Below are 26,961 nucleotides of genomic sequence, written 5' to 3'. Positions count from 1 at the left end.
AAAACAAAGAGGTTCAATTCACTGAAGTATCACGATACTTTATTTGGCGATACTTGAATCGATTTAAAATGCTGCCAAGGAGATATTTAATTACTATTTAAAAGCAAACATGTAGTTCAGTCTTAGTTTTTTCCACTAAAATATCTCCTAAATTACCAAAAGAAAACCACCACAAATTTTCTTGGGTGAAAGCAACTTTTAAAGCCCCATTTATAGAAGCAAACAGCCAAAGATTTAGGGTTTGGTTACACTTTAATGGTCTGATTATAAAATAACATTTATTTTACAATTTTTTTTTGTGAAAAATATGAATATTCAGATTATTATTAAGTCATACTTAAAAAAATAGTGAAATATTGTCTGGTACTGTGTTAAGATATGTATCGTATCATGATACGTGTATCGCGATACGTCAATAATTCTTTGGCCGGCTCTTTATTTATAACAATTTGATTAAAATAATACTCAAAAATTCAATTTTAAGCCTAATTTTCTCAATATATGATCAGAAAAATGGCACAAGAACATGTAAAAAAAACAGTCTTTAACAAAGGGCATCCTGTAACAAAAGTACAGTGTGCTCTTTTTAAAATGATTTTAGTCTATGTAGACACATTTAATAAATGTGATCTTTAACAACAATGTGACTGTGTACAATTTAGCTCACCTCATTAGAATCAAAGTGTAAAATGTGTTTGCAGAGTTAATTATGGAGCAGTATTGAAGAGTAGAATAGCTTGTTTGTGAGCTTACAATCCTACTCTATATGTCTGTGCTTCCATGTAGGATTAGATTAAATATGTCCACCTTGTGAGAAGTTTAAAGATCCTATGAAAGCTGGGAAAAGTTTGAATTCAACACAGAAATGATTGCCGCTGCAGAATGACATTGACTCTTAAATTGTGACTTAAGAGAATATTCTCCAGATTGTGCAGCTAAAAACAAAGAGTTCACCTGGCTGCCTCCTCCTCCTCCTCTCTCCTCCTCCTTTCTCGCTCCTCCTCTCTGCGCCTCTGCAGCTCTTTGAGTTTTTCCTCCTTGACTCTGTACAGGTCGTCGAGGACAGCCTGCTGTTTCACCTGCTTCTCCCTCAGCTCCTGGTGCATTTAAAGGTACACAACGTAAGGAGACATTATTAAAAAAAAAAAAAAATCAAATGTTGGAGTCTTAAAATAAAAAGACATCACAACTGATGAGTTCACAGAAACATGCAGATATCCTGTGTGCAACAAAAAATACATTCATTTGGGGCTGAAATTATGCAGATAAAACATTCGGCGTGTTTTACCCTCGGGGTGTTTTCTGTTTACACAGATATTACAGGCTGAACAAATCCCACGGAGGGCGAAAGCAAGAAAAAAAGGGCAGACATGGCAGCAACGCAGGCCTCAGTTTGACTCAAAAAGCAACAACGAGCAAACAAACAAGCTGGAAAAGGGAGGAGATGACAGAGCCAATAACACGGTGGAAAAGAAACAACAAACTGGGAGGTGAAGAGAAGACAACCTTGATAAGAAGGAAGAGCTGGCTGAGGCAGGCCAGCAGGGACAGAAGGCCTCGCAGGACACAGTCATCTATTTCCCCAAGCTATTAAAAAAGGATTGATGAAGACAGGAGATGAAATATAGAGAGGAAGAATGAAAGTGTAGGATGGGGTGAGGGTAAATTCCCAGAAAAAAAGGGTGACAAAAAAGGGAAAAGAAAAGAAAATGCAATAAACAAAAAAAGGAGGAAATAAAAATGCAAAGTAGAAAAAAACATCCAGGTCAAGCAGAAAAGAAGAGAAGGAAAAAACAGGTTAGAGCAAGAAGGGAAAGCCTGTTTCTTTATCACTTATATTAGGCTGTGAAAGCATCTAATAATCATGTGACATTTAAGTTTATTGATTCAAAACATGCAAATTCAAGGAGTTTCTCTGTCCTAGAGGTGAAATCCGTTACACATCCTCAGCTGCAGGGGGGACAAAAATCAAATTTAAGCACTAAATGTAGCTGATATTACCGTGAGTCATCACAAAATTGGGTTAAAATATGCTAATTGAAGCATTCTATCCTGTATTTTTTAAAAATATGACCATAAACATCCTAGTTTTACAAAGATCTTAAAAGAAGATAAATAATAAAACAACCAAATGAGTAGGAAAATATGATTTTATTTATTTTTTGTTTTTTTTTAAGGAGGGATATTGAGCTTGGAAACTTGATTTTATCCATGTTAAAGACAGTTTCTCAAATTTGAATTGAACAAAGACTTTTTAGGACTTAAAAAAGAATAACGTTCATATAAAAAGAGCAAAGGACGTTCTGAAAAGGTGTGGTAGTATCATGGTTTGGGATGATTTTTGTGTCTAAGCCAGGACAGTTATTTATTATAATAATACTTGTTCAGAAGTCATAATACATCAAAATGACAAAGTCTTCTAAACTACCCTGCATTTTCCAACAAATATGACCAAAAGTTTCACAAAGTTCTTTAATAAGATGAAGAAAAAAACAACCAAATGAGTAGGAAAACATGTTTTTATTTTTTTAGGGAGCTGATATTCAGTATGGCAACTTGATTTTATCTATATTAAAGAGAGTTTCTCAAATTTGAATTGAAGAAATACTTTTTAGGACTTAAAAAGCAGAAACATTAACAGTAGTATAATGGTTTGGGCCACTTTTTATATCTAAGCAAGGACAGTTATTTATAAATCAAAATAACATTCAAGGAAGTATTTAAAAAAAAAAAAAGTTGTGTCACAGTGTTTTAATCCAATTTGGACAGTTTGCTTTGCAAGCAAGACCTTCTAATAGCTCTGAGACAAAAACCCGCATTAATCAGGAGTTTCTAAAAGTGTGTGGCTAACATCCCATTTATTGATTTCAGCTCCTGCAGTTGGATATCTGCTCTAATTGGGCTGGCACAAGATGAGCTGAGGCCCACGTTTGCATTCTGACCTTAAGCTCTTTGTTGTACTGCTCCATCTGGGTCAGTTTGTCCGTCGTCTCTTTCTCCAGCGTGTCCAGCTGGTCCTTCAGCCGGCGGCAGTTGACGCTCTTCTCTGTCACGTTCCCGGTCAGCGATGTCAAAGTCACGGCTGCACAGCAGAGGTCAGAGGGCGCAGGCGTTGGATGGCGCCCCGGAGGCTAAAGGTCATATCTGCGTGTTGTGAAAGGCACTCACAGGACAGCTTGTTGAGGCTCATCTTCCGCAGCTTCTCCGTCAGCCGCTGCTGTTCTGGAACCAGCTCAGACAGCTTCCGCTGCCAGGTCTGTGACGGGGACGCAGAACAGGTTCCAGATTACTCACTATCAGAAGTTTGGTGCGGCGTAGAGCCAAATAAAGTTTCAACCTCAAACTCAAGCTGAAGGGTGTTTATCTCAGCGATGCGTGCATCTCGCTTCTGATTGACGAGGTCCACCTCCGCCTTCTGAATCCGCCTCTTACTCTGAGCATCGCGGAGATGGTCGGAAATCTGTTTGTGCTTTTTGCCCTGCGATACAAGGAGGAGGCGATTTACCATTTTCAGATGGTAAGCAGTAGATGAGTCAAAGCACTGGAGTCTCACCACAGCCTCAAGCTCCAACTCCAGACTCCTTTTTTTTGCTCGGAGTCGAGAGATCTCCTCTTGCTCCCCCTCTTTCCTTTGCGCCAGCTCCTCTTTCCTCCTCCTCTCGTATTCCTCTCGCCTCTGCCGCTCCATCTCCTGCTTTAATGCCTAAAAGTTACGACAGCAGACGGTTACCTGAGGCTACAATCTTGGCAACCGGTGTTATCAGCTCCCACTCACCTCTTTCCTCTCCAGCTCCCGCAGCCGCTCCTCCTCCCGCTGCCTCTCCATCTCCCGCTGCCTCTCCAGCCGCCTCTCCTCCTCCAGCCTCCTCCGATTCTCCAGCTCCCTGGCCTCTCTCTCCCTCTGCTCCTGAGCCCTCTTCTCCTCCTTGTCTCTCCTCTCCCGCTCTTTCCTCTGCTCCTCCTCGAGAGCAAGCCGACGTTTCTCCAGCTCGGCGCTGCCTCGCGCAAAGTTCTCCTTCAGTTTGTCCTCGTAGGACACTGGAAACAAACAAAAAATGGGATGAAACGAGCGAAGTAAATCAGGAGAAAACTACAGAACATGGGAAGTTTTAAAGTGATTTACCATTGGTTTTGCTTTTTTGAGAGGGTTCAGTCTCTGCTGTGTCGATTAAATTCGGCGTTGTGCAGGGTCCCGTCCCGTTAACAAGCTCAACCAACTTGATTCCTCCTCTAAAATACGGGGGATAAAATATTTTACCAAACACACACACAAAAAACTACACTGGCAAATGGGAGTTGCATTTATATATTTGTATAAGTGGTGTGCGTCACCTGAGAGAAGGAGGAACCAGATCCTGAGGCAGTGTTAGAGGTAGGGGGTATCCAGTCTTAGCCATGTCCACCAGATGCATGGCCAGAATGAACTCATCGGCCCGCAGCTGACCGTCCTTATCCACGTCAGCCAGATACCTGGATGACAAACTCAGGCTTCAGTGGGAGCAGCTTCAAACATCTATGCCTCATTCAAACAGATTCCATCGGCCAAAAGCTTTTAATATCTAAACGTCACCATGGTTACTTATCCTGAACAGCCTCCATGCTGCAGAGGAGTAACAGAACAGATCACTCGGCATCTTCTGAATTATGATATGCATCAAACCTATTACATGAAATGAAACTGGTAACACTGTGTTCTGACACGTTATCGATCTATTATTTATGACTACATTAGGGATATTCCTTCAAATCATAAAATATTGAAAAATGTACAGAGAAAGTCTGATTTTAAAAGGTGGAAAAGTTAAGCAATGAGAATGAAAATGTTGTATTCCCTTTGAAAAAAGAGTTATTTTTTTTACTTAAGTATGCCAACTTTATTTAAGATTTTTAACAGTGTTTTTATCTTCATTTAACTTTTTTTTATTTTTTTTAGAGTTTCTAAAATAGTTTGACTCCCTAACTGTTGTAATAATGGAAATTTACAATAAATATACATTCTGCTACCATTTTAAAAACTAACCGGCCCTCCGAACCAACACATTTTTTCCCCGTGTCGTCACATATTGACGTTTGGTTAAGGCCCTTCGGCGTCACTTTTTGACGTTTTGGGTGACGTTTCTTAACCTGCTGGCTGTTTGTAAAATTGAGGGTCCTCAACACTCCAGATGTAGTACCGGATGCACACTGGTCCTCGGTACGCATTCAGTACCGGTACCCTAACCTTGATTTGACTTTGATTTGATTTGAAATCATTTATTTCAAGCAATCAAAATCAAGTATAATGCATGTGTAATAATCAACAGAGGATTTACATCCGTACAAAGATATGTCAGACATAGGATAACTAGGCATCAAATTAATTGAAAGGAAGCGAACTTATATAATCCCACCCCAGCTCGACTTAACCACTTCTGTTAAATGAATGATCATTTTCCGGTTCATAACTCCTAATCAGAGATGTATCCAGTACCAACACAGCTACAGGTAATTAACAATCATTAAGTCCTGGTTTGCACCTGGACCACACCCGGTACTGCATCTATTCCGGTTAGGGTACCGGTACCAGATTTAGATACCTACGCATCGCTGTACTGGACCAGTAGCTAGTATGTCAAAAAGTGACGGAAGAGGCTTTAACCAAACGTCTTGGGGATGAGAATGTGTTAACTGAACACTATCAGAGATGCATATTTTTTCTTTTCAGTCTGACTTTTTTATTCCACTCTTTGCACCTATCTGGTTATGTGTGGCTTTCTGGAAAACTTTAAATGTCTGACTTTAGACGCATCCTTAAAACTGGGGACCCCTGTTTTAAAAGACCACTGCCCCTCCTGAAAAATCTTTCCACTTTAAAAAGTAATTACTCTTTTAGTTAAAAATAAAGTGAAAATATGATATAATCCTCCACACATAATCCGACATGTCCCTAATCTGACTCAACAGATTATCAGCATCACTTGGAAACATGTGTGCAGTCTCACTCACCAGATCGTGGCGAGTTGAGTCTGGGTTAGGTTAGATGCCATCAGTGCATTTCGAACCTGTGGTCCTGCAAAGTAAAAAAATAATAATCCATGAGTGGGATTGCAAACCTTTGACAAGTGGGATTAACAGTCCTTAAAAGCACTTAACTCATCTAGAGTTTGCTCTGCTGAGCTTTTGAAAGCTTTTCTTTTTTTTATCTTTTAAAGCCATGTGACCATACTGGACCCACCTGAAAGATAGCCACTCATGAGCTTGTCCAGCGTGTTGAACTGCTGGCGGTACTTGAGCCTAGAGGCTTGCGGGACGGCCCAGTCACCTGCTCCCATCTTTGGGGAGGTGCTGGCCAGGGAGGTGGCGGAGGAGGAGTTTGAGCTGCAAAAAAATATATGTGAATATTCACTCAAAGGGAGTGAAACAATAACAGTAGATGGTCAGCGTTTTCTTTTTCCCAACTTTTTCTAATCTTAACCAGAAACCACTAATTGCTGCAGGACTCCCTACTGTTATTTGGCTCCTCTTTAATTAGAGAGGAAGCTGCAACGTCGTATAGGATGACTCTGAAACACTGTGCTCAGAGGCTATGTTAATCACTCATTTTGTTTTAATGAAAATGTTGCAAGGATGGCAAAAATTATAGACGACCGCTCCCCTTTTTTTTGTTACTAAAACTTTAATATGAAAAGAAGAAAAAAGGATTCAAGAGGAGAACATAGAATAGATTAGAACTTTCCTCCCTTTCAGCCCTGAGGCACTTTCTCTTTGTGCATTTCCACAAGAGTTTGCATCTTTTAATTAATGCTGGAAATATCTGAAAGTCCCCATAATATATTCATTTCAGTTTGACGTCAGGAAATGTTTCAAAGTAAAAGGTGAATCGGGGTGGATGCCCTTACTAAAGCAGCATTACAACACTGACCTGAGGCTAAGGGATTGTGTGGAGGCAAAATGGTATTCCAAACACTGAAATCAGACCTCTTATTTATCCTTTTCTGAAACAGCCAAGAGGAGTTTTACGGCTATTTGATACTCAAGGGAATCTGGGTCTCACAAAGCCTTTCGAACTATTGTTTCTAACTATCGTTACTTTCTTTATTTTCTCTGCTACATCCCAGCATTTTAACTGTTGAAGGTGAATACTAAATGTTTTTCACATGATCCCAGCCAACGAGGGCAAGTTGGACCCATATGGTTTAAAAAAGGGCAGAAAATGTGGGCGTAGCATGCTAGCGAGCTTCGCTGTAGCAAGATCTGCTGTATTCTACCAGCGAGCTCCGCTGTATTAAGCTAGCGAGGGTCGTTGTATCAAGCTAGCGAGATCTGCTGTATTCTACGAGCGAGCTCTGCTGTATCAAACTAGCGAGCTCTGCTGTATCGAGCTAGCGAGCTCCGCTGTATTGAGTAAGCGAACTCTGCTGTATTCTACGAGCAAGCTCCGCTGTATTAAGCTAGCGAGGGTTGTTGTATCGAGCTAGCAAGCTCTGCTGTATCAAATTGCGAGCTCAGCTGTATTCTACGATCGAGCTTCGCTGTATCAAACTAGCGAGCTCCGTTGTAGCGAGCTAGCAAGCTCTATTGTAGCGAGTTTCACTGGATCAAGCTAGCGAGCTCTGCTGTATTCTACGAGCAAGCTCCGCTGTATTAAGCTAGCGAGGGTCGTTGTATCAAGCTAGCGAGCTCCGCTGTATCAAACTAGCAAGCTCCGTTGTATCAAACTAGCGAGCTACGTTGTAGCGAGCTAGCAAGGTCTGCTGCATCGAACCAGCGAGCTCGGTTGTAGCGAGCTAGCAACTCCGTTGTAGCGTATTCCACTGTATTGAGTTAGCGAGCTCTGCTGTATTCTACCAGCGAGCATTGCTGTATCAAACTAGCGAGCTCCGCTGTATCAAGCTAGCGAGCTCCGTTGTGGCGAGTTCCGCTGGATCGAGCTAGCGAGCTATGTTGTATCAAGCTAGCGAGCTCCGCTGTATTGAGCTAGCAAGCTCTGTTGTATCAAGGTAGCGAGCTTCGTTGTAGCAAGTTCCGCTGTATCGAGCTACCTAGCTCTGTTGTATCGAATTAGCGAGCTCCGCTATAATGAGCTAGCAAGTTCCGTGATATCGAGCTAGCATGCTATGCTGTAGCGAGCTAGCTAGCTCCGTTGTAGCAAACTAGAGAGCTCCGCTGTATCGAGCTAACGAGCTACGCTGTAGCGAGCTCCAATGATCTGGACTAAATTTTCTTTAAATCAATCTAATTAAATATCATAATTAATTTTGCTTGATGCATGCCACACACCACTTTGTGCAATTTCAATAAAAAATATTAAAATACGTTTTCTAATAATAACCAAAACACTACGACAGAAACAAATGAAATACTTTGATGAAGTTGGATTGAAATGAGAGTAGATCAAAGCAGCATGGCTATAAAAAAAATGTTCCTGCAGCTCATCCTGTTTGTACTCATGCAGCCAGCTTCAGTGCCTGCTGCCAAAAAAGATTTCAAGATGTCCTTCCTGTTCTGTCTGTTATCAGAATTTCATCTAACTGTGTCTTTCTCTCCAAAATGCTGCTTCCTCGTGGGCGTTCAAATAAAAAGATCAGTTTTATGTGAATAAGATTGTTCCCCTAAAATGGATCAGTATTCAACAATTTCCCCTGCAGGTTGTCACTCATGGTCTCACCTGCTTGATCCCAGGTCCAGCAGAGAGTTGGCCTTTGACATGCCGGTGGATGGAGAGAAGGCCATGGGAGAGGAGAAGCCAGACAGAGGGGGGCCTGGAAGTGAACATTTACAAAATGTCAATTAAAAGAGCATTTTCTCTTTAAACCAAAAAAAAGCTCAAATGCATTAAATGCCCTTGATCAGCAGCAGGAAGAGATCCAGCATCAAGGTGAGCAATGACTGATTAAAAAACAGACTGTCTGCTAGGCTGCTTTTAAAGAGGAACTCTGGGAGTAATATGTATTCATCAGCAGTCAGAGATGCACACAGAATGAGAGAACACTAAATAATAGACTGATTTCACACTTCCATTAAGACTGCTCAAGCCCCAGATCTAACTTGAGTCCATCAACATTAAAGAGTGCAGCCAAAGGACAGAGTCAGATAGAAGGAGGACAAAGACAGAGAATAAATGATAACAAGAGATTATAGATTTACCCAAACATTTCTATTATTTTTTTTTTGTAATTTCGCAGATTTAGAGTTCTTCTTGCTGAGTATTTTTACAGAACATCCATGCACAAATACGTAGTAGAAAATGTCAAAAATGTAAAAAAAGTTAGTTACATAAATATGTCTTTAGGTTTGTATTATAGTGTTAGTTTAATTGATACTATTTTGATTTCAGGAATATTGAGACTCTTAAATGGATACTTTCACCTTCTTTAACTGCTGTTTTTTTTAGTTTAAAACTTTCTTTGTTTTATTATCATTCCTCAAACTCAATAGCAGTTTCATTTAAAAAAAAAGCAGTACCCTTGTCAGACGAGTATCTATTACACTAGAGGTTACTGGGAAGCAAGCCAAAGCAATATCCAAAAAGGAGAACAGATTTGTGCTTTGAAATCAACATGTGTTTATTTGACCTTTTACCTACTGTTAGGTATATCCATAATAAAAAAATGTGTAAATTAAATTTGATGACTAACACTTTATAGTCAAATACTGAAGAGTAAGGTTCATGGAGGCAGAAATGTTGGAGGTTGTCTCAGGTGCGAGTGAGAGTCTAAGGTTCCTGTTTAAGATCTTTACTGGATGTTCTTTGAGATGGGGGAGGGGCTGAGGGCAGCACCTGCTGCTTTTTGAACAGAACGAAATTTAAGATCCTTCTAATCAGTCGACAAAACTGTTTCAAAGAACCGGAAAATTAGATTCGATTAGAAATGGTTAATTTCAAGCAATCAAGAAGTTTAGATTAGATTAGATTAGAAATAGTTTATTTCAGCAATCAAGGAGATTGGGTTAGATTAGAAATGTTTATTTTAAGCAATCAAGAAGTTTGGATTAGATTAGAATTGTTTATTTCAAGCAATCAAGAAGATTGGATTAGGTTAGAAATGGTTTTTTTCAAGCAACCAAGAATATTAAATTAGATTAGATTAGATTAGAAATGTTTTTTTTCAGCAATCAAGGAGATTGGATTATATTAGAAATGGTTATTTCAAGCAATCAAGAAGTTTGGATTAGATTAGAATTGTTTATTTCAAGCAATCAAGAAGATTGGATTAGATTATAAATGGTTTATTTCAAGCAACCAAGAAGATTAAATTAGATTAGATTAGATTAGAAATGTTTATTTCAAGCAATCAAGAAGATTTGATTAGATTAGAAATGGTTTATTTGAAGCAATCAAGAAGATTAGATTAGATTAAATTAGATTGATTAGATTAGATTAAAATGGTTTATTTCAAGCAATCAAGAAGATTAGATTAGATTAAATTAGATTGATTAGATTAGATTAAAATTGTTTATTTCAAGCAATCAAGAATAATGGATTAGATTAGAAATGTTTATTTCAAGCAACCAAGAAGATTAAATTAGAATTAGATTAGAAATGTTTTATTTCGAGCAATCAAGAAGGTTGGATTAGATCAGAAAATGTTTATTTAAAGCAATCAAGAAGATTAGATTAGATTAGAAATGGTTTAAAATGTACACAAGTATCTCATTAGTTGCCTTTGCGAGAACCGTTAAAGTCGTTGACTATTGCAACAAAATGACTCAATTGACAACACCACTAAAGACCCCAAGACAAAAAAAATGTCTTTTAGGATTACAATAAACTGTCAATTATCAACATATTTGACACTTGTCAAACACCTTTTCCTTTGATTATCATGGTATTTGTTTGATTGCTGGAATGTCCGAGCTTCCATCAACACTGTTTCTGAGTATTAAGCACTGAAATTAAACGTTGAATTTTCTGCTTTAATTGGTCTTCATTTTGACACGTTTGTAAAAGAATAAAAAAAAAAACAATATTGAGTGGCTCTACAGGAGAACCAACCTGTACTGTTGGGAATGGGAGGTGGTGTTAGGAGGCTAACATTGCCATTGGGGAGCCCAGAGTTTCCAAAGGAGGAGTTAAGGGGCAGGGTCATTTGCATTGGCACCAGTGGAACCATGGAGGGCAAAGGGGGGTTAGCTGGGATGCGAGTTAGGGTGGACATGATAGGCATGGTTGACATGGATGATAGACCAACTGACAGGTTTGGCATAGATCCCATTCCTACACAAAAGAAACACACAGGTAAATGAGAGAGAACCGTGATTGCTGTTAGAAAACACATGAGATAAATGCTGGATTGATTTTGTCTTACCAAATCGAGCTGAGGAGACACTAGAATTGGAAACAGGAGGTTGTTTCATGATAGTCGGCAAGGAAGAAGGCAAGTTCCACCCCTGTAATCTATGTTTAATGAGTTTCATAGCGATGGAAAACTCCAGCCTGTCCATCTTCCCATCACTGTCCAAGTCGGATAAATTCCTGCAGGAGAGATGGGAAGAATCCTCAGCGCACAATGATCTGCGTACACAAAACTGTACATTCCTTGTATCCTTTTTCCTTCACAGAGACAATAGAAAATGCAAGTTACACAAGGGACAAAGCTCTGATGGGATTAAATTCCAGTGGCACTTTCTACACAAAGGCCAATACACACACAGGTTTTGATGACAGCACACCCACATTTTCTCCCCCCTCCTCTACAACCCACTTTTATTAGGTGTGGCAGGCTTTGCAGGAAACGGGAGCTCAACAGGAAGTTGAAAACAGGCTCGCGTTCTAAACTGACTGACCTCAAACAAAGCTCGGCCCTTGTCGTGACCCACTTGCAGCAACTTTAAACGGAATTTTAATAATGATTCACTCAATCTGTATTTACCAAATCTCAGCCAGGACAGAAGCAGGCAGGCCTGACTGGAGAAAGAATTTCCTCGCTTGCTCTCCTGCAAGTAAACAAGCAAACGCAGAATTGAATGTCAAACTGATTCCGCTTTATTCTAAACGACACTTCTACATACTGTTCAGAATAAAACATCTAGTTCATCTGCTGTGACCTACCTGAGACGTAGCCGAGGACGGGGCAGAGAGTGTCAAACTGCTTGTCATGTTTCCCCCTCTCCTCAGGAGTGATGGCCCACACACTGGTTTCACCTGGACACAACCAAAGACATTTGAGGAGAAGACATAACCCTACGAATATGCAAGGACATGTACTATAATTGAATCTTATGTAATAGAAAATCACAAGACATCTTAAAATAGTGTAAAACACTGTAAAATGCAAAGACGTAATGCATTACAATACAATCCAGTGCTTAAAATATGACGCGTTATAATAGGTTGCATATTTGTATGACATGTTACAATACGAAAAGTTATAATGTGAAAAGTTACAGTATGAAGAGTTACCATATGATGAGAAAACATGACAAAACATTAAGTTAGGGTATGATGAGTTCTGAAACATTAAGCTATGATGGGACATGTAACAAAACAAGTTACAATACAATATTCTACGATGCAACAAGTTGCAATACAATACTTGACTTTGACCATAAATGGGCATGTCCTGTGGTTAATATGCTGTATGAATTAAATATAAAAGTTGTGAGTTAGGGTATGATGAATTCAGAAACACTTAGCTATAACGGGACGCTTACAATACAAGTTAGGGTATGATGAGCTCTGAAACATGAAGCTACAATGCAAGGTGCTAAAATACAAGTTACGATAAAAAATATTACGATACAACAAGTTACAATACTACAAATTAGGGTATGATGAGGTTACAATACAATGGGCTCCTATACAACTAGTTACAATACAACATAATACAATACGACAAGTTAAGATACGAGTTACCACAATGAGAAATGGTTTTCAATAGTTTCAAAACACTGAACTACAACACAATATGTCACATTATGATATATTATGATGCAACAAGTTAGGATTTGACAAGTTACAATATGACAAGTTATCATGCAATGAGTTACGGTGGAACGAGCTGTGAAAACTTTACAGTTCTTAAAATTACTGTGGATTTGAAAATAAAACTGGGTGTTGGAGGAAAACTTCAACAGTGATGTTGGGAGGGACATTTCTTTAGAACAAGGGTCTCAAACTCAGTTTACCTTGGGACCAGTAAAGGTAGAGTCTGATGTAAGCTGGGCCGTATGGGGTTCTGTTTGTGGCAAAAATAGGTTTTTGCATCCACTGTCTATATCTATGGTCCATTGTCTATGTCTGTGGTCCATTTTCTATGTCGTTGGTCCATTGTCTATGTCTTTGGTCCATTGTCTGTCTTTGGTCCATTGTCTATGTCTATGGTCCATTGTCTATGTCTTTGGTTCATTGTTTATGTCTATGGTCCATTGTCTATGTCTATGGTCCATTGTCTATGTCTTTGGTTCATTGTCTATGTCTATGGTCCATTGTCTATGCCTTTGGTCCATTGTCTATGTCTTTGGTCCATTGTCTATGTCTATGGTCCATTGTCTATGCCTTTGGTCCATTGTCTATGTCTTTGGTCCATTGTCTATGTCTCTGGTCCATTGTCTATGTCTCTGGTCCATTGTCTATGTCTCTGGTCCATTGTCTATGTCTTTGGTCCATTGTCTACGTCGTCTACTGAACAAGTTTATTGAAGAAATGTTCATGTCTATGTACTACTAAGTGACGGGCTAACGACCCTAGCAAGTGTTGCTAAGCACTTTTCTGACGACCAAATCCAACAACAATAGCAAATGTAAAGATTTGACGTAAAGCATTACAAAGGAAATAGAAAGCTATCATCAGAGGAAGTGTCGACATGCAGAAGATATTGCTTAGTAGACATTGAGCTTTCATTTTAAGGCGGGGGCCGCAAAATATCAACTTGGGGGCCACAAATGGCCACAAAGACTCTTGTTTAAGACCCCATACTTTGCATTTACAGTATTTTACATGATAAACATTAATCCAAAATGTACTGAACAACAAAGAAAACTGTAGTATTTTCATGGGTAAAGACAGCAGTATCAACAACTAATCACAATAAGAATGAAACACTATTTATAAAATCATCAGTTAAAAAAATTAAGAATTAATATGTTTGTTTCTTTTTTTTAAACAACAGAAAAGCATATTAATATCCCAAATACAAGTTGTCAGAATCTTGCACAACTCTTTCACAATCATGTTTTTTGTTTTAGCTCAGGGATTATCTTGAGTGTAAAGACCTCTAAAGCTGCAAGGTGTGTCCCAGAAGGTTGTCTGGTGCTATTACGCTACCCTCAGTGGGTATCTAAGACAGAAAGTCAACTCAAAATGTTGAACTACTGGCACTATTGTGGGTCTGTGTGTCTAGAGATATGGCATCCCAAGTGTAATTTTCTTTTTTTCTGCAGGGTCAGGAAATGCCACCCTGCCCATAGTGGAGCTTCCACCCTCGCGCTAACCCAAACATTCCACGGGCTCCTGTGGACTGCACACAGACAGACTTCATCCCTGAGGAGTGACACAATTCCATGCAGAGGGCGTTACTGCAGATTTAGGATGAAGTGTTTCCAACATGTGGGAGCAGCTTCAGTCTGAAACTGCGAGCTGTGTGTCCAATTATACCTGACAAAAACAAAAAATAGACACAAATCCACCGTCTTGCTCTGCCTCTACCCACCAAACGAACCGCCCAAAACCACAACAGACTCGCCCGTTCAGGTGCAAACTTTATCTTGGCAAAGCTGCTTAACAGCGCCTGACCTACTTCTACCATCGACAGCAAAAAACATTGCTGTTAAAAAGGAGAAAGTAATTAATTTTACACTAAGATGTGAATACTCTTCCCTTGTCTCATTGGCTTTGATAGACCCGTTTAGAGCTACAGTAAGTGAGAAAGAGGGGGGGTGGTGATATTTAGCACAGTGCCGCTGGGACACACAGCAAGTAGCATGGTCACAGTCTGTCCGTTGATTCCGGGTTTGTATCTCTGTTTGAAGCTATGTGCAGAAGTGGGGCATCACAAAGCTTCTTACACAACAATGACCAACATCTGCTCATAGAAGCACTCAGTCAGTCCACATAGTGCTGTCGGAAATCCAACACTGACAGGAGTTTGAGGCTGGAAGAAGGGTGGAGCTGCACGGACAAATTCGAAGAAGTTCAACATTTACTTTTAGGGCTTCCTTTAAAGACCCATTTAAATGAAAATTGTGTTTTTAATACGTTCCTGTGATCCATGCTTGAGAAGATGAAAATGATTTTGGAGCCAGCCTTACAAAAGTCTAACTTGATGACGAACTGAAACCATCAAGGGAATTGCCGAGGCGTGTTAATTAAGCAAATTGAGTAAATTCAACAACCCATGTTCACAGGCTGGAATAGATTTCTTGGTCTGATGAGGCCTAACGCAGCCCATTAATATCATTTAAAGAGAGTCTCCTATTTAAAAGTAAGGAGTGGTTCACCAGTTCTTACTTGGGTTTTTTAGGAACAAGTGTTGAAGCTAATTAAAAAAATACCTAAAATGTTGAAATATGGACTGTGTGGTGTAGTGGTTAACACTCTCACCTCACAGCGAGAAGGCAATGGTTCAAACCCCTTAGCTGGCTATCAGCTTCAGCATTTTCAGCTATCAGACTCGGCATTTTTAATTATCAACATCAGCGTTTTTTCAGCTATTACTTTCAGTGATTTCAGCTATCAGTACTAGCATCTTGAGCAGCCAAAATCAGCTTACAGCATTCACACTAGCATTATTACAGGTAATGCTAAATAATTCATAATTATGTTAAAAAGTTTTTAAAGTTTTAAAAATTTAGTTTTAGAGTGTTCAATAAATGTTTATACGGTTCGGCCCGCAACCTAAGGTGCCATCCATCCATCTTCTTGTCCGCTCTTTCCCTTTCGGGGTCACGGGGGTGCCAGAGCCTAACCCGGCTACTGATGGGCGAAGGCGGGGTTTACCCTGGACAGGTCGCCAGTCTGTCGCAGGGCCTCAATCACACACATACACTCTCACATTCACACCTAGGGGCAATTTAGAGTCACCAATTAACCCATGAAGCATGTTTTTGGACGGTGGGAGGAAGCCGGAGTCCCCGGTGAAAACCGACGCATGCACGGGGAGAACATGCAAACTCCACACAGACAGGTCCCAGCCGGGATTCGAACCGGGGCCTTCTCGCTGTGAGGCGAGAGCGCTAACCACTGCGCCACCGTGACCAACCTAAGGTGTATTTTGGATTTTGGCCCCCTGTGCGATTGAGTTTGACCCCCCCTTGTCTAGAGCAGGGGTATCCAAAGTGAGGCCCACGGGCCCAATTTGGCCCGCCAAAGGTTATCTTTTGGCCTGCCAAGTCGTGGCTGTGGAAGCCGTGGAGTGTTTAGTTAAGACCCCTTACCCATTTCCCATTGATTCTCTATGATGTTCCAAAACTCTACAGCTGTAATATACTTTCAGCCGGTGGGTGGCGCTGTTAGCACTTTCTTTACCAGCGGCATTCTTTATTTTGTCCTTTAATTCCGTGGCACGCAAAAAATATTGTTTTGGGCCCACAGATCGGGATCCCATTTAGATTTTGGCTATTTGGGCGAAAAGGTTTGGGCACCCCTGGTCCAGAGATAATCGTAACAAAGTCTGGGATCTGAACCCGGGACCTCTTGCACCCCTAGCGAGAATCATACCCCAAGAAAACAGACCAAAAACGAGATTTTAGGTCACTTGGTGTCTTTAAATTGCCTTTAGGTATGGATCTTTTGCCCTTCGCCAAACACTAGCTGGGTTATCAATAGGAACTTAGTGACCCGAAAAAGACTCAACAGGTACTGATGACGGATACCTGCTCAAACCTCACATCAGAATTTAGCCTTTTGCAGGCGGCAATGCTCAACAAAAGCAAATAAAAACAGCAGAAACCTTTCAAGGTTAACTCAAGAACCTGTTGGCCAATATTGACACACATCATATGGAGGCAACACGTGCTATGGCTTCCATGGCAACGGGCCCATGCAGATCCTAAACTGTACTTCATCTCGCTGAAGAGTTGTGTGAATTCTGGGTTTGTCTTGCAAAATCCCTTACTCAGAAAGCAATCCCAACAGCTCACTCCGGTGGGAGACACCGCACCAATAATCCATTTACTATTTAAACATTTAATACTTCAGCTTCAGGGAGATACTTCTACCTCAAGGAGCTGTAGAAGAGAGTGAGTTCACACATGCAAACAAGGATTTTATTCAGGATTGTACCCCGTTGACCATCATGGTAAGACATCGCTTAGCCTCCTCCGTTTCCAAGGAGAAGCTCATCCCGTCCAGAATCTTTTTCATCTGTGACTGCGTCGCTTTGCTGAATGCGATCTAACTTGCTGGGACCGGGTGATTTGGCACCACCTTAAAGCGGCTGAACACACAAACACCTACACACACACACCTTTTCTCAGAAGCATTTCCCACAGAGGGATTTCTGGAAAGGAGATATGCTCTGCCATGGTTAGATGGAAACACAAGTATTGCCCACACATGCAAACACTTGTGAGCATTACGGTTCACAGGAAAGGGTCTACCAAAACAAAAAAACACCAAAACAGTGCAGGGCTGCCAGCTAAAAGCACTCATTTTCCTTCAGGCCCTTTAAGGGGTCTTCCTCTGCTGCGTAGAAACTAAGAAGATCGAAGATGGGCTCAGTTCAAGTCTTATCCTTCACCGAAGATCAATATGCCACTAATGTAATCTCCCACCATGCATTTGGGGCAGTGCTAGTGGCACAAAATGAGGGAAAAACCAGACTATAAAGGGGATCAACATTTTTTTCTTCATTTTTTTAGCCCTTGTCTTTAGTTAAATCAGGACAAACTCTGTGAGATTGGGGACACAAACGGTGCTCTTACCATTCATGGCTGCAGGTGGAAGGCTTGAGAGGGAAGTCCTCTTCTTAGCTGGCTAAGTCTCAGACATCTGCAGGAGAAGAGGGAGAAAAGCCTGAGTGTTGGCCGGCAGGATGCAAAGGAAGAGGCATCCCAAAAAAAAGAAGCAAAAAAGGGGAATACACAGTATACACGCATGACAATGCAAACAGTGACAACAGATGGAAGGTGATGTAAGAAGGCAGAGGACACACAACAGATGGGAGTAAACAATAGGACGACGGGCTGCTAGCTTACAGAGCGCATGTGTCTCCACACTTTATCACTGATTTTTGGCTTTCTATGAAAATGCATTTGTATTAAAGTGAAAAAATGAGCCTCTTTTTCTTAAAAAATTGTTAAAAAGTCACATTGAGATAGAAAAATGGCCACTTTGGGTGTTTGTCACACATTCTTGTAACATTTTTCTGATGATGGAGGATATAAATTAAGCAAATTTAGCTTCAAATTGCATTTCTGAGTATTTATTTATTCAAATTGTGATTTGAGAAAAGTTTTAGGAATATGTCAAAATAGTAGGAGTGATTGTTATTCTCCTGCTTCTTTCAATACGTTTTTCGGTACATAAAAAAAACAATCACACTTTCAGCAATTACAGTAATCTTGGTATTAAAACGTTCAGCTTATTCATAAACTTTATAGTTTTTAAAATATTGAGCAAAATATGCCCCATAGGAAATGAATGAGAAAGTCTTCAAATATTAAGTAGATTAGCAAAAAAGCCTTTAAAAGTATTCATGGGCTATTTTTTCATCTTTTATAGTAATTTTAAAAAAAATGGGCAAATATTTTAGCCACAAGCTAACTTTTATGACTTGTTTAGTTTACTCAGAAACTATTTTGAAGTTTAGCTAGTATTTAAGCAACGAGCTAGCTTTTTGACTAATTTGGCATCTACTGAAGTTTTCCTATGCTAATTTGGAGTTTAGCTAATATTTAAGCAACATCCTAACATTTTGGCTAATTTGTTATCTACCAAGGTTTTTATAGCCTAATTTAGAGTTTAGCTTCAATTTTAGCAACACGCTAATGTTTTTGACTTATTTAGTTTACTGAGGAATATTGGGCTATTTTGGAGTTTAGCTAGTATTTAAGCAACGAGCTAGCTTTTTAACTAATTTGGCATCTACTGATGTTTTTATGCTAATTTGGAGTTTAGCTCATATTTAAGCAGCACACTAAATATTTTTGCAAAAATTGGCATGTATTAGGGATTTTTAAGTAATTTTACAACACATTTTTCCAGAAATGTACGGTAAACTTCAGCACTCTTTCATAGTTCTTTAACGAAATTTCCAGTCTTTTAGCAAATTTAAATTTTGCAAATAGCTTTTATATTTTGAGCAAATCCCTTCAACAATTAAAGTAAATTGCGTCACCATTTTCAGCAAAAAGCTTCAGTGACTACTTTCAGTTAAAAGCATTCACACTAGCATTATCACAGGTAATGCAACTTTTGTATTTTGCAACAGCATTTCTGTCTTTTAGCAGCAAGTTTACATACTTATTCCTGAAATAATTTAAGGAAATTTTAAATTATTTGTTGTAATTTTTATTTTTCTAATGTATTACTGGTGTTTCTATTCTTGATTGCACCTCAACATGATTACTGTTTAGTAAATGTTTCCTTTCATTCCTTTAAGCCAAACTCCCTTTTTCCCCTTCTTTAATAATTCCCTGCACACAAACTTTAAAAAAAGATTTTGTTCAAAATTTCTACACATCCATTTCTCATTCAGAGAGCCATGCATCTTTTCTTAAACAGCTCCCTAAGAAACCCCCCATTCCTCTCGTTAAGCTCTTATTACATCGTCCCCCTTTTATTGACCGCGCTGCTTCAGAGGGAATTCCAGCAGGAGGAGGGGGCACTGCAGCTACGTTCACATATCACAACCTGCATGTCCCGGTCCCGACTATTACCTGAGAGGAAGCGCCTCAGAGTTTAGCCTCTTCCACTGCAGTGTAAGTCCCTGAAGTCAGCTTCTGCTTTGTGAGGCTAAAGAGGGGGAATTGCTCAAATAAAATCTGATTTTCTAACTTATTTTTTTAAATATTATTCAACCTGTACAGACATTCCAAATAAATGATACAAATTAAAATTTAAATGCTCCTATTTTTTTATTATTTTACTTCTGTACTAAAACATATTTTTGATATTTTGAGATAATATTAAACAAAGCTGAGCCATAATTTTGACAAAATATTAAAAAATAAATCTATATGAAACTCATTTTTGATTTAAAAAATTAAATTCTGCAGAAAACATCCAAATCACAATAGTTCACAATATTATAATGAGTTTGACTTTTAAAAGTAAGATAAGAAAATGTAGCTGATTTTTAAGATTTGCATTTAAAATGTCAATGTTTGCAATAAACATAATATTTTCCCTTAAACTTTAGCGTAGGGGGTTTTATTTAAGAGAGCCACATTTAATTTAGCTTTTTTATTGGAAAAAGCTTCTAAATATTTACTTTTTACAGCAAAAAAATAAATAAAATGTGGAATAAAAAAAGTCTGTCTTCAGTCATTTTTATTTTGATTTAATAACAAATTCCCCCTTAACTTTCACATAATCATAAGCTGTAAATCTGAAACTTGCTTCATTATGTTACATAATCTGTCAACTATTTACTGGTAGGTTAGGCATTAAAGCAGCCAAAGAAGTGTTTCAACAAGATTGATGCCAAAAATGAATTTTCCTGTATGACTAATAATTCTTAATTATGATAATAAAGTCTTACTATGATTGTTTTTGAAGACAAACAGCATCTGAGCTGTTTGCACACATGCACTCCTCATTCAAAGGTATTGTTTGAGTGTCTTTCACAATCACATGTCATCTACAAACACGTCTGCAGAAACAAGCGTGTTGTTTTCAAATCCTCCTATTCCCTGAATCTGACAGGCTTCACTGTGCAAACAGGACAGACACATCCTGGTTAGAAACAACACTGAATCAACACGGTGTGAACAGAGGACACCCTGTGCTTCCACGCCAACCGACTGAGCCACCTCACTATCAGTCATCAAGCACAAAAATGAAAAAGATTTTAGCGACAAAACAAACTAAATCATTTTAAGATTACATTTGAGCTGATGGATTACTATTGAGAAGTGATTCATGGTTTGATTAGATTAGGATTTAATCATGAAAGAGTGTTTTTATTAGGAAGAATCGAGGCCCTTCTTTCGCCTGTGCCCTGCATGCTGATGGACACCTGTGTGCACGGCGCTGGACCAGTCAGACATAGCACGTCAATGTGAGCGCCGGCGTGCACGAGCGTGCACTTCTCACACACAGGGGAGAGCCTGTCCTGATGGAAGCGGCTCAGGGAGGGAAGAAAGACTCCTGTGTGTGTCTGTGCGCTGGTTGTGTTTTAGCTTTTCCGGATACCTCTGTTGTGATGCAGGTGAACAACTTTTGCATGAAAAGTGGATCTAAATCCCTTTTCAATGAACCGAATCAACTTCCTGCAGCATAAAATCTCAACTTTTACTTATTATAAAAATGTTTTTTACGCATAAAACATGCATCTGTGTGTTATGCAATCTTGGCAGGTGGATACACAACAGTCTCTGCTGGGAAGGGGCCAGATGTCTAAGTAGTTGCAGCTCCAATCAGCAAAGAAGAAGAAGATTCACATTCTGTTTTTCACCAAACAGCAGAAATCTCTTTCTTCACCTGCAATGAATGAAGCTGCCACACCTCCCATTCAGGAACAGACACAATCTCCCTAAACAACTATATGATGACACCTTTTCACGTCAAACATGATTCATTATAAGCCCTCTTGTGTGATGAAGTTACACTGTACAATAATAAAAATCGTACTGCACGTGAACGCACCACGTCTATAGGAAGAGCTGCAGAAAACTGTGTAAGGATGAGTACACCTTAAATTAATGCTGCTGCTGCTGCTGGCAAAACAGGAAATCGAACACATACAAATGACTGTTTTTCTAACAATTAATGATTTAAAAATAAAATAATCTCTAGTGGCAAATATAATAATATATAAAAGCAGACAATAGGCTGGATTCAGACAAAGCTTTAAAGAGAATCCACTCGTCCAGGTGAGAAAAGCCTCAGCTCCACTGCAGCAAAACAATCCACCGTGGATCTACGTTACACTGCGTCGCTCATTGGGCTGCACGGTGGCTTTAATAAAGCAGGACATCACACCTACCTTGAAATAATAGGTACATATTAAAACAAAAATAATACAATAATCTAATAAAATGTCAACATTGAACATATCCAGCGGGAGTCGCATTTCGCGGCGTTTGGCGAAGCGGCGGAAGGATTTGTAATCATTTACCTGTTGCTGGAAAATAGCGGCAGGCTTTGACATCCAGGCGGAACATCGAGCTCCTGAAGAGGGAGGACCGCTTCCAGCTGTCGGGGCGGGCGCGAGGGAAAATGGGCGTTTCCAGATGGACCATCAAGTTCAGGATGTAAACAGAAAGCGCTTCCGGTTGTGCATTTCAAAATAAACGTATCTTCGTAAAACTGATGCTCACTTCCTGTTTGGAAATTTACTTTTTTTTCTTTCTTTTTTTAAATGAAATGAAATGAAATAAAATTAAATTAAGTTTTGTTTAATATTTTTTTTTATTGAACAGATCACAACACACTGTAACACAAAAATTCTCACAATGGATGATAACATGTATACTGCCCAAATAGGAAAAAAAAAATGCTTCCAGGCCATATAAACAAGTGCATCCAAAATGTTTACACTGAATAAGTACAAAAAGGAACATGTAAATAAAAAATATATGTTTAAAATGGTGAAAAAAAAATAAAATTAAACAAGATAAAAATTAGCCAACCCATCAAACGTGGAAGTACAAAGATCCACTTCCATACTTTGGGAGGATGCATATTTTTAAGAGTGTTATAAAATTGATGGAAATTATAAATAATATATAATTATGTATCATTTTGCCCTGCATGGAGTAATAAATTAGCAGCATTTTCTGTGTATTTATCATCCAAACTGAATTAGATAAGCAGTTGTTTGAAGTTTGTGACTCTACGGCACAAATTCTTTTATCTTGGGATTGCTTTGACAAGATCCCAGGTAATGCAGTGAACCATAGAAATTAGCTTAAAGTTTATTGTGTCTTTATTGCAAAAGTGTCCCTTCCTTTAGAGAATTGTTTTTTCATTTCCACAACAACGTCCTCTTTTTGCTTTCATCTTCTCCTCTATTCTGCATCATTTTTTTAATATAGTTATATTTTTATGTATTGAAAAAAATAAAAAAAAATATAACTTACCAGCATCCAAGTGTGTAATAAGTTAAGTGATACGTTTTTGCCCCACACAGCAATTTATCTGTCTGTTAGTTCACATGTCAACACTTCTCTGTCAAGGTTATCTGCTGGGCCCTCTCTGTCCCCTCAAAGGCTTAGAGCCATTTTCCTGCCCTGAGATAACGGCTTATTAGAGCTTTCAGTGGTGCAGAAAGAGTAAAGCTGGAAGCTTTGCAGGCTTTCATTGTGTGCAGTTGACACAGCTTGCATCAGCTCAGGCAGGCGGAAGATGAGGAAATACGGGACGGCTTGGTCTGAAACTCAAATGTTTTGTTTTTTTTACTGTAATTGTATTTGGAACAATGATAGCAACAACCATACTGGTATGTCAGTAATGCAGATTTTAAAGTCAAATCAAATATTTTGAGCATTCATCAAAAACTCTGAGAAAGCTTTACTTTCATAAATTACAAACAAATTGCCCTATTTTTTTGTTTAGCTGATAAATAGAATGAGCGAGTATTTGAAATTGCACTGTTGCAAAAACAATATTTGCTCTTAAATTCCAAAACACCTGTTTATATTTTTTCATATATTCTTTTCATATTTTTATTTTGCAATCCTAAATCAAATTGGTTTTTTCAACACATGCTGAGAAAATTTCATTTCAGGTAATAAATTAAAACTGAAAGTAGAGCTTGCTAAAAGGCACAGAGGAATTGCATCGGCTCTTGTCCAACGCCGAATCAAATTTCTGTAATTAATTTCCTGGATCTCAAGAATGCGGAACGTTCTTTACCTCGTACAGGGAGAACTTGTCTTACACAGTTGGCATTTTTAGTGAGTCCAACAAACTTCTATAGGGGAAAGTGTTTATTAAAAATACTTTTTAGAAGGATGCATGCTTAAAAAAAAGAAAAAAATAATAATTTTTGTAATATGAAATATTTTTTTAAACTATCACCAACCAAATTTAATTGTTTTTAATGACTTTTTAGACTAAGTTCAAAGATTAGTTGCAGAACAATGAGAACAATAGATGAGAAAGACCTCAGAGCCGGTTCTGTCATCTATAAACAAACTAAAGATCAAGTGTTTCCACACAACAATGAAATAAAGATCGATTTCTTCTCTAAATTTGGATCAAGAATATCTTTTTTCTTTTACTTTTATTTAGAAACATGTGGTTTATTTTACCTCCATCTTCACTTCATCATCTATGTCTATCAAATGTCACATCCAGGTATTGTTGGTGCATTAAGACTGAAGAAAAAAACAAAAGCAAATGTTCTAATCGTCTTGAGAAGTATTTATGCTGATCTTTTATTCCAGTGGTGATTTATTTTTATGTTTATGAAAGTTTAAGCTCAGCTTGCGTTTCAGAATATAAATTAAAATATTTTTATGTGTGAGGAATCCAGCATTGGGATGCAATTTGATTATTTTGCTTTGCATTGTTGCCGTCTGTTCTTTTTCCCACTTTAGCTTTTTCTGCAGTCTGCATCTTTTTTGGAATATTTCATGACTGATGCCAACCTTATTTTATTAATGCAGATACACTCTAAACTTTCAAAACGGCTCTAAGCTTCCGCTTGTATTAACAGAGACACACAAATTGTGGTGGGAGCTTCATGATGTGGGTTGTAATCCTTGCCTGACAGAAACAAAAAAGTGATCCTTTGAGTAGATGTCACATATATTTCGTGTTATTATCCAGACACATTTTCCTAACATGCTAACAGTTAGCATGTTGTTACAAAAACAGAACTTAAAATGTTAACCTGATATAATCATTGGCATCATATTTGCTAAATCTATTTCTGAGACTCATATCTCCTAAGCATTATTCAAACTTGTGTTTATAACTTGGTCCATGTTTTCTGCCCTGTAGTTCATCCTCCTTCAACTAGTGCAGGGGTCTCGAACTCAATTCAGCCGGGGGCCACTGGAGGCAGATTCTGGGTGAGGCTGGGCCGCATCAGGATTTTCACAAGAAAAGCGCTGATAAAACATTCCAATATTCTTAAATATCTTTTTTTTTTAACACAGAATAATGAATAAAATAAATAATTATATTAAATTATGAATTAAAAAGCAAGTAAATCAGTATGGAAGTTTTTTGGTTCCATCAGACTCTGAATTTTTTTTAATGTTAAATTTCTGACCCATTGAAATTTTAAGTCTCGGCATTAAAAACAGATTTTTTAAAGATAGAAAATATTTTTGAGAGCATAAAATTTTGCTGTTTAAAAAGCAAGGGTTTAAAAAAAAATCACAATAAAAATTCAGAAAAAAAATCTGAGGTTAAGAAAATTCAGAAAAAGAATTCAGGATAAAAATTTCGAATAAAAATTCAGAGGTTAAAAAAATTCAGGATAAAAATTCAGGGGTTTAAAAAATTCTGAATAAAAATTCAGAGGTTTACTTGCGTTTGCATGAACAGGAATGCGCGCCGACACAGCCGGTGTGTGAACCTTGAGATTCATAGACGCGTGCACGCAGGTGCGAGCCAAATTCAGGATCACATGTTGGACAGGCGGGAGCAGCGGATCGCTGCGCAGGGCGGGCTACAGGTTTGAGGCTCGGAGCTTGTGGAGCTCTGATTTAACAGGAACAGTCCACACGTCAAAAAAACGTATTCCTCGACATCATATGTGTATTCATATATTCAAATTCTCAACAGAAAAAGGAAGTGCATCTCAATGAAAGTTTGAAAATTTACAAGCTGCTGTTACTGACATATATATGTTAGAGCTGTCAGGCGATTAAAATTTTTAATTGTGATTAATCGCATTGTCCAGAGTTAATTCGCGATTAATCGCAAATTTACATGTGGCCTTTTTTTAAGGAAAAAAAAATGTGTGCTTCGTGGAATTTAGCAGTTCTACATTAATTATGAAAACAAGAATGACAAAATTAATAGTTTTCATCAGAAATACTTTATTTTGTAACATTGTATTGAGTTAAACTTTATTAACAATAAAAGGCTGTAACAAATAATGCCTAACAAAAGCCCAAGTGCAAGTGAAGGTCATTTTAAATTAAAAACTTCAATCAACGTTCAGTAAAATAAAATAAAAAACGTCAAAAATAAAATTTCCATAACACTTTCATGTTCATTTTTTGTCAGGACCAAATCTTTTCCTCCTCTGCTGAACTACAGTAATAAATGAAATAGAGATTTATCATTTTCAATGAACTTTTGTTTTTTAAAGCATTAAAGACTGAGAAAAGCCGGATACTCTGTGGATAGTTTGACAGTCTGTTACTGCCGCCGCGTTCTCTGGCTGCAGCTCGATGCAGCGACGTGTCCAGCGGAGCTCACGGATGAATATGCTGGCAGACCATAGACTGTAAAAACAATGGACTGAGCGAGCACTGAGGTCCCCCATTGGAAATGCATTACTTCCTCTTTTCGTGAAAGTAGGCCGCCGCTTTCACCGTCAATTCCTGAAACGGATACCGCCATTTGCAAACAATCTTCAGCGATTGGTCTGAGTCATAGCTGAGTCATCGAATCTACAGGAAGTACTGTCGCCAATCAGGAGTGAGTTTATTGCAACCGTCTGCCTCTTTCCACGCCTCTACCACGAGACCGCGGATGTACACGCCGGCTGGAGACGACCGTGAAGCTGGCTTCCGATTTTTCCGAACAGGACCTGTTTTTAGATGGTCTGAGTTCGAAAAATACAGTGGAACGCTCTCGCAGTGAATTGGAAGCCAACTTCAGCGTCGCGGCTCGAGAGAATTGTACAAGTCATTGTTGGAGCCTTTGAGGGAGAACCATCCCAACATTTGATTCTGTCAGCGGTCCTTTGGGAT

General features: G+C 38.7%; 1 protein-coding gene across 5 annotated transcripts in view; it reads right to left on the bottom strand.

The window, feature by feature from the left end:
- Nucleotides 1-22,383, bottom strand: part of itsn2a (intersectin 2a) — a 35,749-nt gene extending 13,366 nt beyond the window's left edge. Inside the window, exons 1-18 of one of the 5 annotated variants that reach the window (XM_036210476.1) lie at nucleotides 22,200-22,380; nucleotides 17,842-17,908; nucleotides 12,032-12,124; nucleotides 11,853-11,916; nucleotides 11,289-11,455; nucleotides 10,976-11,197; nucleotides 8,648-8,741; nucleotides 6,215-6,357; nucleotides 5,986-6,049; nucleotides 4,333-4,470; nucleotides 4,124-4,230; nucleotides 3,776-4,038; nucleotides 3,554-3,703; nucleotides 3,338-3,478; nucleotides 3,169-3,256; nucleotides 2,943-3,082; nucleotides 1,507-1,587; nucleotides 955-1,097 (exon numbers count right to left, since the gene is read on the bottom strand). In XM_036210476.1, coding sequence (XP_036066369.1) covers nucleotides 955-1,097; nucleotides 1,507-1,587; nucleotides 2,943-3,082; nucleotides 3,169-3,256; nucleotides 3,338-3,478; nucleotides 3,554-3,703; nucleotides 3,776-4,038; nucleotides 4,124-4,230; nucleotides 4,333-4,470; nucleotides 5,986-6,049; nucleotides 6,215-6,357; nucleotides 8,648-8,741; nucleotides 10,976-11,197; nucleotides 11,289-11,455; nucleotides 11,853-11,916; nucleotides 12,032-12,124; nucleotides 17,842-17,848 — 2,105 coding nt within the window. In that variant the 5' untranslated portion in view covers nucleotides 17,849-17,908; nucleotides 22,200-22,380. Of the gene's footprint in view, nucleotides 1-954; nucleotides 1,098-1,506; nucleotides 1,588-2,942; nucleotides 3,083-3,168; nucleotides 3,257-3,337; nucleotides 3,479-3,553; nucleotides 3,704-3,775; nucleotides 4,039-4,123; nucleotides 4,231-4,332; nucleotides 4,471-5,985; nucleotides 6,050-6,214; nucleotides 6,358-8,647; nucleotides 8,742-10,975; nucleotides 11,198-11,288; nucleotides 11,456-11,852; nucleotides 11,917-12,031; nucleotides 12,125-17,841; nucleotides 17,909-22,067; nucleotides 22,163-22,199 lie in introns of those variants that run through there. The other 4 variants (XM_024291965.2, XM_036210477.1, XM_036210479.1 and 1 more) reach the window with 4 other exon arrangements.
- Between the last annotated feature and the right edge of the window lie 4,578 nt (nucleotides 22,384-26,961).

Source organism: Oryzias melastigma, linkage group LG24, assembly GCF_002922805.2.
Source record: "Oryzias melastigma strain HK-1 linkage group LG24, ASM292280v2, whole genome shotgun sequence".
In the NCBI taxonomy this organism is placed as follows: Eukaryota; Metazoa; Chordata; class Actinopteri; order Beloniformes; family Adrianichthyidae; genus Oryzias; species Oryzias melastigma.
The sequence above is the reverse complement of the archived record's forward strand: the minus strand, read 5'-3'. Positions and strand labels throughout refer to the sequence as shown.